The sequence below is a fragment of the Parasteatoda tepidariorum genome, chromosome 9 (assembly GCF_982258835.1).
Source record: "Parasteatoda tepidariorum strain Cologne lab strain chromosome 9, Ptep-v5.0, whole genome shotgun sequence".
Lineage (NCBI taxonomy): Eukaryota > Metazoa > Arthropoda > Arachnida > Araneae > Theridiidae > Parasteatoda > Parasteatoda tepidariorum.
The window spans coordinates 35,824,188-35,837,810 of record NC_141763.1 but is presented as its reverse complement, the minus strand read 5'-3'; the positions used below and the strand labels follow the sequence as shown (position 1 = coordinate 35,837,810).

Sequence of the window (13,623 nt, the reverse complement as noted above, 5' to 3'; positions counted from 1 at the left end):
GTTTCTTGATGACAGGCTTTCATCAATAAATATCATTCTTAATCCTTACAGTATTCAATTCTTCTCTCTTAAAATTGTAAATTCTTACATGCAAATATTGGAAATAAAAATATTCAAAAATATTAAATATAAAATTACGAAAATAGCAGTTGACATATTTTGTTATAAAGGGAAAAAAATCGATCTGAAATTAGAGACTACAGTATAGTTTACTTCGTTTTTTTTTTTTTTTTTTTTTTTTTTTTTTTTTTTTTTTTTTAAAGTAACACGTGGGCCGTTATTCTGAAGTTTACGACTACGACCTCAGTATTTTTGAAATGAATATTTCAAATAAAGGTGAAAAATGATGCTCTTGAAAAATTTTGACTATTTCCTGAAAATAAATTACGATTTAAACAGTTATTTATAAATAATTTCAAAACTGAACCCTTCATGAATTTTAGAAAATTATTTAGTTTTCCCTCTTCATTTAATTTTAAATCTCTAGTTTGTTTTTCGAAATGTTTGAACCAGGCTGTGAACTGAACACCAACGTCGGGCTTAAAGATTAATATATATATGGTTTTTCTTCTGGTTTACCTTGATTCAAACTTTAATTTCTAAAACTAATATTTCGTTTATTTTCTAAATCACTTGTATTTATTACATTATTTAATACTTCGATATTATTGGAAAGTTTCTTCAGAGGGACTTAAATCCTTATCCATGTTAAATTTATATTTTTTACAACTTCTTAATGGCATTCAAATATTAAAAATAAATTTCAGTTATTAAATATTACATTTAGAAGAAGAAAAAATCCAAATATTTTAATTATTTCTCTTTTTTTTTTAACCCATGGCACAAGATTTAAAACCGAAATTTATCCAAGCAATTAATAAATTATATTTACAGTAACCATTTCAATTACATAAACCGTAACAATAAAATAACTATTTCCTTAAAATATTTTTACACTAATAATAACACTGAATTTACAGAATCAAAAGAAAATTTTATTGAAATGAAAAAAAAAATTCTATAATTACAATAAGTTTTTAAATTTTAAAAATAAACAAATCTGTTAATAAATTAAAATAAGCTCAATATATAAAAAATAATATTATCAATATATCGAAATATTAAAGAAGCGAAAAAATAATTAATTTTTTCGCTATTTATATATAAATTATTTTAATAATTTTGAAATATTTCGAAAATCATCACTAGAGTAAAAAATCAACCTTTCAAACACAATATCACCAATAAATATTATCACCAATTTCATTTAAAAATATTCACTTTTAGAAATCAACACGATTAAATATATTTGTAATATGAATAAAAAATTGTTTTAATTTCTCTCTTTTTTTCTTAATTATGGAAAATGATAATGTATTTTGTTGTTTGTTGCTACACTTTGATGATGAACACACCACAAAAATGTTAAGCGATCTTCACGAATACAAAGAACGCTCACACGCGAAGAACACTACTTTTATTTATTTTTTTCTTCTTCATGAAATCATGTTTTCCTACAACCTATTATTTCAAAGCAAGCTCTGCGAACTAGTCCGGGAAAAAAAAGCATTGAATATTGATTGCTTATTTCCAGTAGAAACACGAGAATCTTTTGGTACTCCATCCACTCCACTAAGTTAGGGAAGCACAAATTTCCTTTTCATCAGCGTTTCATTTCCACGGCTCCATTCTTCAGCGCTCTTTTGTGAATATTTTTTATTTATATATTTTTTTAAATAACTTGCACTTTATTAATCCTGCCAACTTCTAAGGAAGATAGTCAGACACACGATTTAGAAAAGAGCAAATTTAACTTTATTTAACCATTATAATCATAGAGCGAATATCCAACGGACGCATAATAGAAGTATTCTCGAATAAAAATTAGGGAAAATCTTGCAAAATAGTCCTTTAATGTATCACGTCTTAGAAAAAAAAGGAAGACATGACTAATTACAATTGGTCCACACATTATTAGAAAGCCAGAAAAGTTCAAAGTAAAACAGGCGCTGTACTGGACGCCCCAAGGTAAACGAAAGAGGGATAGAACTAAAATTACCTGGCGAAGAACTATTATTAATGAATTAAAGACAAGAAACAAAACCTGGAGCATTATTAATGATTCATAATTATTATTAATGAATTAAAGACAAGAAACAAAACCTGGAGCATTATTAATGATTCATAATTATTATTATTAATGAATTAAAGACAAGAAACAAAACATGGAGCATTATTAATGATTCATAATTATTATTAATGAATTAAAGACAAGAAACGAAACATGGAGCATTATTAATGATTCATAATTATTATTAATGAATTAAAGACAAGAAACAAAACATGGAGCATTATTAATGATTCATAATTATTATTAAGGAATTAAATACAAGAAATAAAACATGGAGCAGTGGTGGCTTAGGGGAAAAAGCGCTCACCTCCTATTGCGGGTTCGAATCCCATCGATGACTGGTTCGTGCGAATTCCGCACCCGGCTCAATCCTATCACAGTGCAGACTTAAATTATCCTAAATGGTAGACGGATCATGGGTTAGAGTTGCCTTGCCGTTAGGTAAATCGTGGGAGGCTTTCGTGGTTTTGCAAACCATGCAACTCAATGGTGAGTTCCATCAAAAAGGCAAATTTGTCCCAATGCTTGATTTAGGAGTTCCCTTGTCTTCTGGATTGGGTTCGAAATAAAGCTACGGATTTGAACATTGATAGTCGTACACTCAACAATTGGTTCGGTAGTTTAGCGACGGTTATAAAATAAAATAAAACATCGAGAGAAATGAAGAGTTTGGCTGTCAACAGGGTGAGATGGAAAAGTCACGACAAAGGCCCTGCGGAGTGAAGTGGTGTAAGAGGAAAAATGAGATGCCATTCGTGTCTAGCTAGCGCATATATGCCGAACCAGAAATCCTTGCTCCCTACAATATTTAAAATAATAGCGAAGTAATAAAAAATTTGTTCAAAGGGTTCTTATCAAAAGTTGCTGTCTAGGAGAGAGTTAATACTAAAAATCTTATTCAAAGGGTCTTTGTCAAAATTTGCAGTTTCTGAAAGGGGTTGTAGTTAAAACCTTATTCAATTTATATTCTTATCAAAATTTGCAGTTTCTGAAATGGTTAACAATAAAAACCTTATTTTTTTTCTTTTCAAAATTTGATATTCCGGGAATGAATAATACTAAAAACATAATTCAATTTTCTTTTTTAATAAATATAAATTATTGCCTAAACTTTGTGATCTTACTAATTGTCTGGCCACTACAGTAAGATCTTCTATAATTAAATTTTTATACATTTTTTTTCTAAATTTTTAACCTCTGTTATATTTTTTTTACGTTAAAAAATAATAAGATCAGTAAACAGTACTTTAATTTTAATTACTTTCTTAGAATCGATTTGAATGATTGTGGTTAGAAGTTGTATTGAGTTCTTTCTTGCTAAAAGTTACTCTTCATTTACTCAGTTCTGTTTTTATTTAATTTTTACTTTTTATGTCTTTATAATTTTCTTTTTTTAAAATTCATGTACATTTAACCAAAATTACTTTTTGACCAAATGTATAAATCTTTTAATTTTACTACCCAAAAATTACTGCTATTATTTTCTTGTAACAGCATACTCTTTAAAGAAGTGATGGGAAAAGTAGTCGATATCGACCCCTGGAGGTCGACACAAATATAATGAGTCGAACCGATCTATGGGGTCGATAAACGAATATCAATGATTTTCAATATTTTAAAACTAAGCGAAGATTTTAAATTACGTTTTAGGTGATATTGATAATATAGATATCTCGGAATGGCTTACAGCGCCTGTATCTGCTCAAGCGGAAAATATCGACAGTCGTTTGCAAAATGAAATCATTCAATTATTAGTTTACCTTGAAGCAAAAAGGTTTTAATGTGAGTGATTTAATTTAAGTGTGAGTGAATTTTGGACGAATTTCGCAAAAATGCCTAATACTTTGTAATACGACATATAATTTATACTCTTTATCAGACAAAAAAGCAAACAGAACTAAAGTTACATGTATGAATATTTTTTTCTCTTGTTAACACTTAAAAATATGGTTTATCGCAACAATTTGAAATTATAATGATTTCTAAAAATAGTTTTCCAATTAATTACAATTTATAATTGCATTAAACTTAAATTAGTAAGCGGAACAATATCCCGGAAAAACTAAAAGAACTAGTTGTAAAGTTTCTAAAAGCAAAATTCGAAAACTAACCTCAGTACTTATCCCATTCAAAAATGCCAACTTGCTTCGCTTTGTAAAAAAGTAGTGGTAACGAAATTTAAGTAATTTTTAGATTAGTTTTAGTAATTTTAGCATCTCTGGTCATTGGTTAAAAAATTATTTCTGATACAGCATCTCTGTCACTAACACAAGTTTGTTTTTCTAGTTACACAGCTAAACACAAGTTTGCTTTTCTAGTTATAAGATTTCTGTTCTCAGAATATTAAACAAAAAAAAGACAAAGTAGTAATAGGATTTTACTTTGTTTAAAGTTAAGTATTGTAGTATGCTTTTTAATAACTTTACTACTAATTTTTTTTAGTTTTTCCGAAGCTCTGATCAGCTAAAGACTCATTTGTTTGCTAGTTATAGAATTTCTGTTATTAGAATATTAAATTAAAAAGATAAAGTAGGAAGTTTTTTAAAAACTTTACTACTAATTTTTTTAGTTTTTTCGAAGCTCTGATCAGCTAAAGACTAGTTTGCTTTGCAAGTTGTAAAATTTCTGTTCTCAGAGTATCAAATTAGAAAGATATAGTAAGCTTTTTAAAAACTTTACTACTAACTTTTTTAGTTTTTCCGAAGCTCTGATCAGTTAAAGACTAGTTTGCTTTGCTAGCTGTAGGATTTGTATTCTCAGTATATTAAATGAAAAAAGCAAAGTAGTAAGCTTATTAATAACTTTATTACTAATTTCTCCGAAGCTCTGATCAGCATGTAGGATTTCTACTCTCAGAATATAAAATAAAAAAAAGCGAAGTTGTAAGTTTATTAATAACTTTACTACTAATTTTTTTTAATTTTTCCGAAGCTCTGATCAGCTAAAGATTAGTTTTCTCCGGGTATAGCAACGAAAAGAATTTAAATAACTAATTAAAATTAAATAAAATTTTTGTCAAGGTTATCGAATAAAATATTTTTAAAAAAAAACATTCCTACTAACAAATCAAACGTAAAAATTATTACGTTATTAAAACTGTTAGTTGTAACTAAATATAAATATTATTATTCTGACAAAGTATCCAGGTTGTGATAATTTTTAACGATATGTTGAAAGGAAAATCTTGAGAGAGGCTCATCCAAAATGATAAATTGGACTTTCTCCTCTTTGGAGATTTTCTTATTTAAGGAATTTTTTTCCATTCATTAAAACTTAATGATAACTGCCTTTTCCCCTAATGAATTCAGGAATATAATGAAGACATGCTGCGTCCTTAATGGCTGTACCAAGTTCTGTTAAAACGAATTTGAAGATCTTAAAATAAATCTTCATTGTAAGGAGTTTTAAAAATAATTTTTATTACATTTTCGTTCCACAGATTTTAAAGATGTAGTTATTTGTGTTGTCGTCTCTTTTTAGAACTTTCTAAGCTGAATTTCTCGTTTCCTTTTAATTATGTTAAAAAATTAATTAGCTTATAAATTATTTTTTCCTGTATCTCAGTTTTAAATACCCAATCTGATTTTTTTTAATGGAAGAAAATTTATCTTAAAATATGGTGGTATATTCAAAAGAGATTCTCTTTACTGTAATGGCTAAGATAGATAATTGAACTGGGAAATGTTTTAGAAGAAGTAAAAACAACTGTGATATAAATTATGATAAATTTAAAAAAAAAACATTCTTTTTCGATACATAACACGATAAAACTCAAACACTGGTCTTGCTTACACATTAAGAACATCACCAAGAGAGTGATTAATAATGTGACATTTTAAATCAACTTTTGATTAATTTAAATTTAGTGGTGTGGAAAATAATTTTAATTAAAATTTTCATAACAGTGAATCATACAATAAGACATGCTCTTAACAATCACTGGAAGAAATTTTCTCAAAAACTGTAGAAAATTGATAGCCCTGATAAAGAAAAAAAAATATTTCAATAACCAAGATGTTTTGCTACCATAATTTTATAAAATAGTATTATCCCAGTAGCTTTACATAACAAAATAAACAAATCATTTCTTTTGCAATTTGTCGAATAATTTTCCGAGTTAAATTATGCATGGAATTCCAGAAAATTATTATTAATTATTTAACTTATTAATGTTGCTACATTATTTATTTGTTATTAATTATGCTGCATTAACTAAATAATGTTGCTACATTATTTATTTGTTATTAATTATGCTACATTAGCTAAATAATGTTGTTACATTATTTATTTGTTATTAATTATGCTACATTAACTAAATGATATTGCTACATTATTTATTTGTTATTAATTATGCTGCATTAACTAAATAATGTTGCTACATTATTTATTTGTTATTAATTATGCTACATTAACTAAATAATGTTGCTATATTATTTATTTGTTATTAATTATGCTGCATTAACTAAATAATGTTGTACATTATTTATTTGTTATTAATTATGCTACATTAACTAAATAATGTTGCTACTTTATTTATGGATATATCTAAGTTAAATTATGTCACATTTAAAACCAAATTTGATTAATTCCAATATTTTCCCAAAAATGTTTGTAATTAGTTTTCTTGGAATGAATTTTAAAATTAAAGCAGCTAGAGCAAAAAGAAAACATTAAAAATAATGCAACAATTAGATCCAAAATTTAATCATGTTCAATTTACTGACATATTTATTTCAAAATATTTATTTATTGCTCTGCCCGAATACCAGACTAAACTGACATATTTAGTTAAATTTTTGACAATTCAACTTACTTTCTCTTTTGAGAAAATATGAACTGTTGCATTTATGCTTAATTAGCTGTTACGGCAACAGTAAATGTTGACATGTTTGTAGTTAAGATTTCAGAAAGCGTCGTTTATATTTTTGCAAAATAAATAAACACAACTTAATGTTTACCGCCCAAAACGGCAAAATATCATTCAAATTACTTTTTTTTATAAATATCAAAATATATTAAACGAACCCAATCTTTTTAAAAAAATAAATTTGAAACCAAGAATTTCCCAGAAGAAAAAGAAATGATGCGTACAAAATATATTTCTCGAACGAAATTATTTCTTTAATTAAATCTTAATGTCAAAACGCAGATCTTATTTTGAATGACACCAATTCTAAGTGTAGACTATTTTGATAAGAAACTATTTGTCGAAACTTGCAAAGTTATTTAAAATAAAAATTCTTGGATAAATTTGTTTATTAAAGACTATTTTAATAGATGTTTTTAGTTGTAAGTAAATGGAGCTACATTAATTTTTTTTTAATGAAAATTAACTTCTAATTTACTATTTGGTAAAAACTTACTTGAAAGACAGCTTTCGAAGAACTATTCTTTTTGAGATATTGGAAAGAACTTTCTTGTTTTACTTGATATTTTGGTGTAATAAATTTCGATTAAATCCGCAAAAAATAAATTTCGATAACTTAACGGTTTTAATAACGGTTAATTAATTTGTAAAATATTGTTATTGTAGTTTTTCGTGTTTGTAATGCTGTGCATGGGTAAATTAATATTTATGTAACTCTATACATCGTAAAACATATTTGGCGTCTTATCATTTCGCGCATTGTAATTGGTCAAATAAACTTACTTACTTATTATTTAATTAAATTAAGTAAGTAATTAAATTGCTTAATTCTTTTAAACGAAATTAACTTTCATTTTACTGCTTGTTACAAACTTGTTATTGAATTTCAGCTTTCGAAGTTGTATTCTTTGGAGACACTAAAAAATTCTTAGCTTTGCTTGATATTTTTATGTAATAAATTCGATTTCTTCTGTAAGAAAATAATTCTGTAAAAAAATGTGTTTAAAACAATCACTATGCGTTATTTTGTAAAATCTGTATGAAAAGTATGATCTAAAAGATCTGTTAGCGTTAGAGTGTTATCTAAAAATCTAGCATACTACTAGCATCAACGTTCTACAACTTTTACATTTTTTTTACGCCAAATGGAAACCTTGTTTGACTTTGCTGACATAAAAATGCCAAACATATTCATTATTTTACTTTATTAAAAGTTTTCATTTTAAAAATTCAAATTCTTTTTTCACTATTCATTACTAATTCAACCATTTCCTCTTCGTTTCAGACGTAGATGAGGGTTCGTCCCTAGGGCTATCTGTCCCGCCTTTCCTGGCAGCTGGTCTCACTCTCAGTCTCGTCCTCTTAGGAATCGTCGCCTACTTCAGCTACAGGTGGCTCGTTCAGCGCCTGCAGTCTTCCACAAAACCTTCAACCGAACAGACAGATCCAGAACAAGCGTCCACAAGTAGTCACCAGCAACCGCCACCCGACATCAGAGCCACACCCTGTGAAGAAAAAGATGAGACACCACCAGCTGTTGAAGGGGCTGAAATGCCCAAATCGCCCTCAGGTCAGTGCTATAAACAAATATATAAACATTTCTTAAGCGAAAAGTGAACTAGCTTGATCTCATCAGAAACATGCAGTAACGACAGGCCCAGTTTTCAAGACAAGTGCAACGCGAGTCGCGTATATAGTTCGTTCACCAGGAGTTGGCACTTGGCTCCACCTCCTCGGACGAAGAGTTCATTTCAGCGGGGGAGTAAGAAGAGAGACGTCTCCGCGCTGGAAATTGAGACAACCCTTAATGCGCACCAAACGCAAACAGCGGATTCTTTTTCAGTTACTTACTTCGCTTTATCATCTGCTATTAAACCTTTTGTTACTCTAGCAGAGATGCCAACTGCTTCGGACACGCCAAAATAATTAAATAAGCGGTAAATAACTACGAAACAAATTTTGCAATTAGTTGACTATTTTCGCTTGCTTTTTAAAGGTACAGCATAACATGAATACCATTCAGTGGTGAATTATATAAGCCTGCGAATTGTTTAGAAATAGTGGTGGGTAAAAATCTACTAAATTGATTTTATTAGACCAAGAATCACAATTGATAAACTACCACTTTAAAATATATATTTGCTGTCCGAAGCAAGTTGGCATCTCTGCTCTAGGAAATTAAATATATTGCAGCAACATGCCTCAAAAGGGACAAACTATACGCTCAAAAGAGAGAAATATCAGCAAATTATGAAATATTTAAAGTTAAAAAAATGCACATAAAGATTGTGAAATAAATATTTTTGCCATACGATCGCCAAATAGCTACCTTGTTCAGGATTGTTCGTATCCTTCAGGGGTGAAAGCGAGACGGAAACGAGGAAAGGCTGGTAGTAAAACCTTTCCAGTTATAGCTAGTTTTGGGGAGGAGTTTACTTACTCTTTTTTTAAATTTTTCAACAATATCTACTTTATCTTAGAAAAGAAGCAGTTTTATATATTTGCCAGAATTATAAAAGAAATCTTGATAGTTACAGATATTTCATTTTTTCGAAAAAAATGCTGGAATGAAATGTTTTACGTACCAGGTTTTTCTTTTTTCCGTCTTGCTATATAAGGGCTTTCACCCATGGTATCCTTCTCCCAAAAATAGCGAAATAGTATCGTTGGAAACCACGTGATGAAGGCGGAGCCAAGTGCCAACTCCTGGTGAGCGAAGTATAACTATCTAGTTCACTTCAGAGCTTTTAAACCTTTGGCGCAGATTAGACATCAGTGTCCCATTTATATATTTTTTCTGGCGCTCTAAATACTAGTATAAATATATTTTGACATTTATTAATTCTAAAAACCGTCTAATAGTTACTAAAAAAAATCTGTTAGATTCTCGTAATGATATTTGTTCTAAAATATAAAGTCCAAAAAAGGTAGCTTGATTTTTTTTTCATTCATATTCAAACATATAAAAATAATTGTTTTTATTAATTAAGGAAATTTCATTGATGAATTACTTTTTTTCTTAAATCTAAATAACAGCGAATAGCTGAAATTTTACTTTTTTCGTATTCACTACTTTTGGAAATTTTACTGCTAACGCAAAAAGGACACAGGTGTACTATGTTGTATTTCATATCCAAAAATCACTAAAATGCTAAATATAATATTTTTAATTTATTTTGACTTAAATTAATACGAAATAATGGTAAAAGTGTGAATAATATGTTTAATGGAAATTCTGCGTCAAAGGTTAAGTTGAATGTAAAGTTTTAATAAGATAGATGTGTTACAACGCGTAAAACTACGATTTTTAGTGCCATTCAGTGAACGTGATGTTATTTATTTATTTATTGATACTGGTAATCAAAATTAAGCTATTAATGGTAAATACAGTCTAGGTCAAACTGTTGTGAACAAATGATATAAAAATTTTCATAAAGGATGGACATTAAAATCAGGTCATCCAAGACAGAAATGTAGCAAACAAAACCGTGATCTCTAACATATAAATTGCTGCTGTTCTTAAAATTATAATCGAAAAGGTACGACGCTTGAAATCTGTGCTGCACTATGTCTGACAAAATTAACGGTCTAAACATTTTCAGTCATTAAATTCATACTTCGAGTTTTTTCTATTCTGAACGCATTCTTTTTAGTCATCACGACTCTACAATTACTTCGAATGGAATGATATATGACACGAAATATATGATGCCACTGAATCTACGGAGTCCTCATATCTTTCTTTATAACCCTGAATAGTGTCAGCGCTACTGCATTTTCTGTCGACTTTTAATTTAGCAACCCTTATATTATATCGACATCAAAATAACTTCTTAAATTTGATGGATGGACCATTTTTACTTATATTATATTATAGTAGGCTAAAATAATAAATTTAATGTCGCCTATTTTAATAATGAAAAAAAATATGCGCTTGCATTATTGCAGCTAACTATAGTTGCACAGACAGATCTTTTGTGTAATTATGTGTTTTATCAAAAATAAATATATTCAACGTAGCAATTTATGTAAAACCAATTAATCAATAAACAACGCACATAAAAAAAGAAATATGGTTGATTAGAGTAAACAGAATAAAGTAATATAAATTATCATTGCGTTTTAAAACGAATTCTATTTCAACATAATATGGTTTAAATAAGCTGGGGAAATGCATTATTATACGATTTAAATTTAAAATGTCGAATTAAACCAGCGAATGTCAGCGAATTAAACCAGTCTGTAACGAATTTTCGATAGATTAAAAAAGCACTTCGCTTTTGGATCTTATCTTTCCAACAGAAGTAAAATTACAATGTTTATTTTAACAGGTAGTACTACAGCATCGATCAAAATCAGCCATAGTTTACCAGATATCAAAGAGGAACTGGGGAACGAATGGACTGAAACAAACAGAAAAGTAGCACCACCACGACAAACCACACTCCCTACAGTACCGACTAGACATCAAACATTTCAGAGACAACTATCGCACAGGCTGGACTTGTCCGATGTCCCATTTGAAGGTAAATAAAGATTAGATACATCAATCCGGTTTAAACTCGTTTCGGGATGTTTGAGTAAATAACGGAGTAAGATGTATTTAAACTTGTTTCTGAAGTTATTTCTCCGGAAAAGGTTATAATTCGAAACTTAAGTACATAAACGCTTGAATGCTGTATAAGCAAATGAGTTAATGAAAAAGCTAATATTTATTTCCGTAGAACTTTAAACAAATTTGAAGAGACTACATATTTAAGTTCACTGTTTAAACTTTATTTTCAAAAAAAAGTTGATTTCTGGAGATTTTAGGGTAATATATGAGAAATTTAAACTGCTTTATAAATTATTTTAACATTTAAGTACAAATAATAACGATTATTTTCCTTTACGTGAAAACCAATCTTTTCCATTAGATTGATTAAAAAATATGTTATCTTCGGAACATTCCAGTTACTGGAATCCAGTAACCTGGAATCTAACCGGCTGGATTCCAGTGACCTGCCCGGTTCTTGTACTATCAATAAACAAAACTTTATACAAAAATAAGTTTGTTCGGTGGTATTGGAATTGTAGGGGAGAGTGGGGTCAATTGAAACATTTTTTACTTAACTATTTTCAACTAACAAAAAATCCAATATATTATTAGTATTAATTGACAGACTAGTAAAGTAGACTATCCTCTACTAGAAAAAAAATAAATACCTTATTTTAAATGTTATTATATTAGTTATTAACAGTTTTTCACAGTCGTGCACTTGTTACAATTGTCCCCACTTACGGAGTCAATTGTAACAGTTCATAAATTCAACTAAAACATAGTTAATTATACATATTATCATAGTTGTGATACATTTTATTATTGATCAAAATAGTAGTGATATTTTAGGAGTAAAAATAATAATGAGCAGAGACCTAAAGGGTTAAACTTTTAACTTTAAGGGGTTAAAAATTTCAATTTATGATTTTCAAGGTGACAAATAAAATAATGCGCATGCAACATAATATAAATGATATAGTAAACTATTGGTGGTTCTTAAAGAGTTAAGTTATGGTTTGTAAACATAAGATTATTTATTTTCAGCTGTTACAATCGCCCCTTTACTTATTGTTACAATCATTCCCAAGACGCCATTTCAGCTTCATTTGTTAAAAACAATGCTAGTTAATTAACAAAACTAATCTTTTTCTTTTTGAAATGTTAATTAAGATGTCCACTTACATATTCGGTTAATAATTTTTATTTGCTTAAACAAAATTACTTTGTTACAATATAATATTCTAATACCAAAAAAAGTACTTACGTAGCGTGAAAATATCTTTTGTGATGTAACTCTTTCAAAAGTACATAAAAATGGTTGCCAGCAGGGGTGTACATGTAGATTTATTAAATACACCTTGTGCTCCACCTAGGAACCAAATCTAGTACCCGACACTCGAAATTTTTGCTCTGTTACAATCGTACCCTGTTACAATTGACCCCACTCTCCCCTACTCTTCTAACTTGCCCCTATCGGAGAATTTCCTACCCGGGTTTGGATTTTGAATTTGGTGAAGATGAAAGAGGGGTACACACATATGTCTTGTACAAAGCTAATCTACATTGAAATTAAAATTGTCACCTTAATGTGTAAAATGGAAACAATAAATTCAGAACATTCGAACTTATACTTTAAGTACAGAATTTGAATAAAATCAGTTGAATAGTTGACTTGAGAAGTAAAATTATAAAAATACGACTTTTCTTAAAATTTAATACTCAAAAACTATTCAATTACTTTCATTCTAAAATTTTGTCATTTTAGTTTTGTAATAATTTAAAATGGAAAATTTACATGTGTAACTTTACAAAAATGTTTGTAACATTGATCAATAAAAAAAATATTTATTTAAAATGTTTTTTTTTAAATTAGGTGCAAAAATAATTCGATTCACTTGAAAAATTCCCGAGATATGGTGAAATACACAAAAAGTGAAATTAAGCTCAACTTTCGACTGCATTAATGGCAAACTATTGGGTTTATTCCCATATTTTGTAGACCAAGAATCTCCCAAAATCCACCAAAAAGGTGCATTTACTCCAGAGTCTTTGAGATTTATTTCGTAACTTAATTGATAGTTAGAA

At 28.5% G+C, this 13,623-nt stretch overlaps 1 protein-coding gene across 1 annotated transcript in view; it reads left to right on the top strand.

Moving 5' to 3' along the window:
- Positions 1-13,623, top strand: part of LOC107448120 (synaptotagmin-6) — a 186,087-nt gene that overhangs the window by 93,731 nt on the left and 78,733 nt on the right. Inside the window, exons 2-3 of the mRNA XM_087151573.1 lie at positions 8,284-8,568; positions 11,330-11,524. Of these exons, the coding sequence (XP_087007699.1) occupies positions 8,284-8,568; positions 11,330-11,524 (480 nt within the window). The remainder of the gene's footprint in view (positions 1-8,283; positions 8,569-11,329; positions 11,525-13,623) is intronic.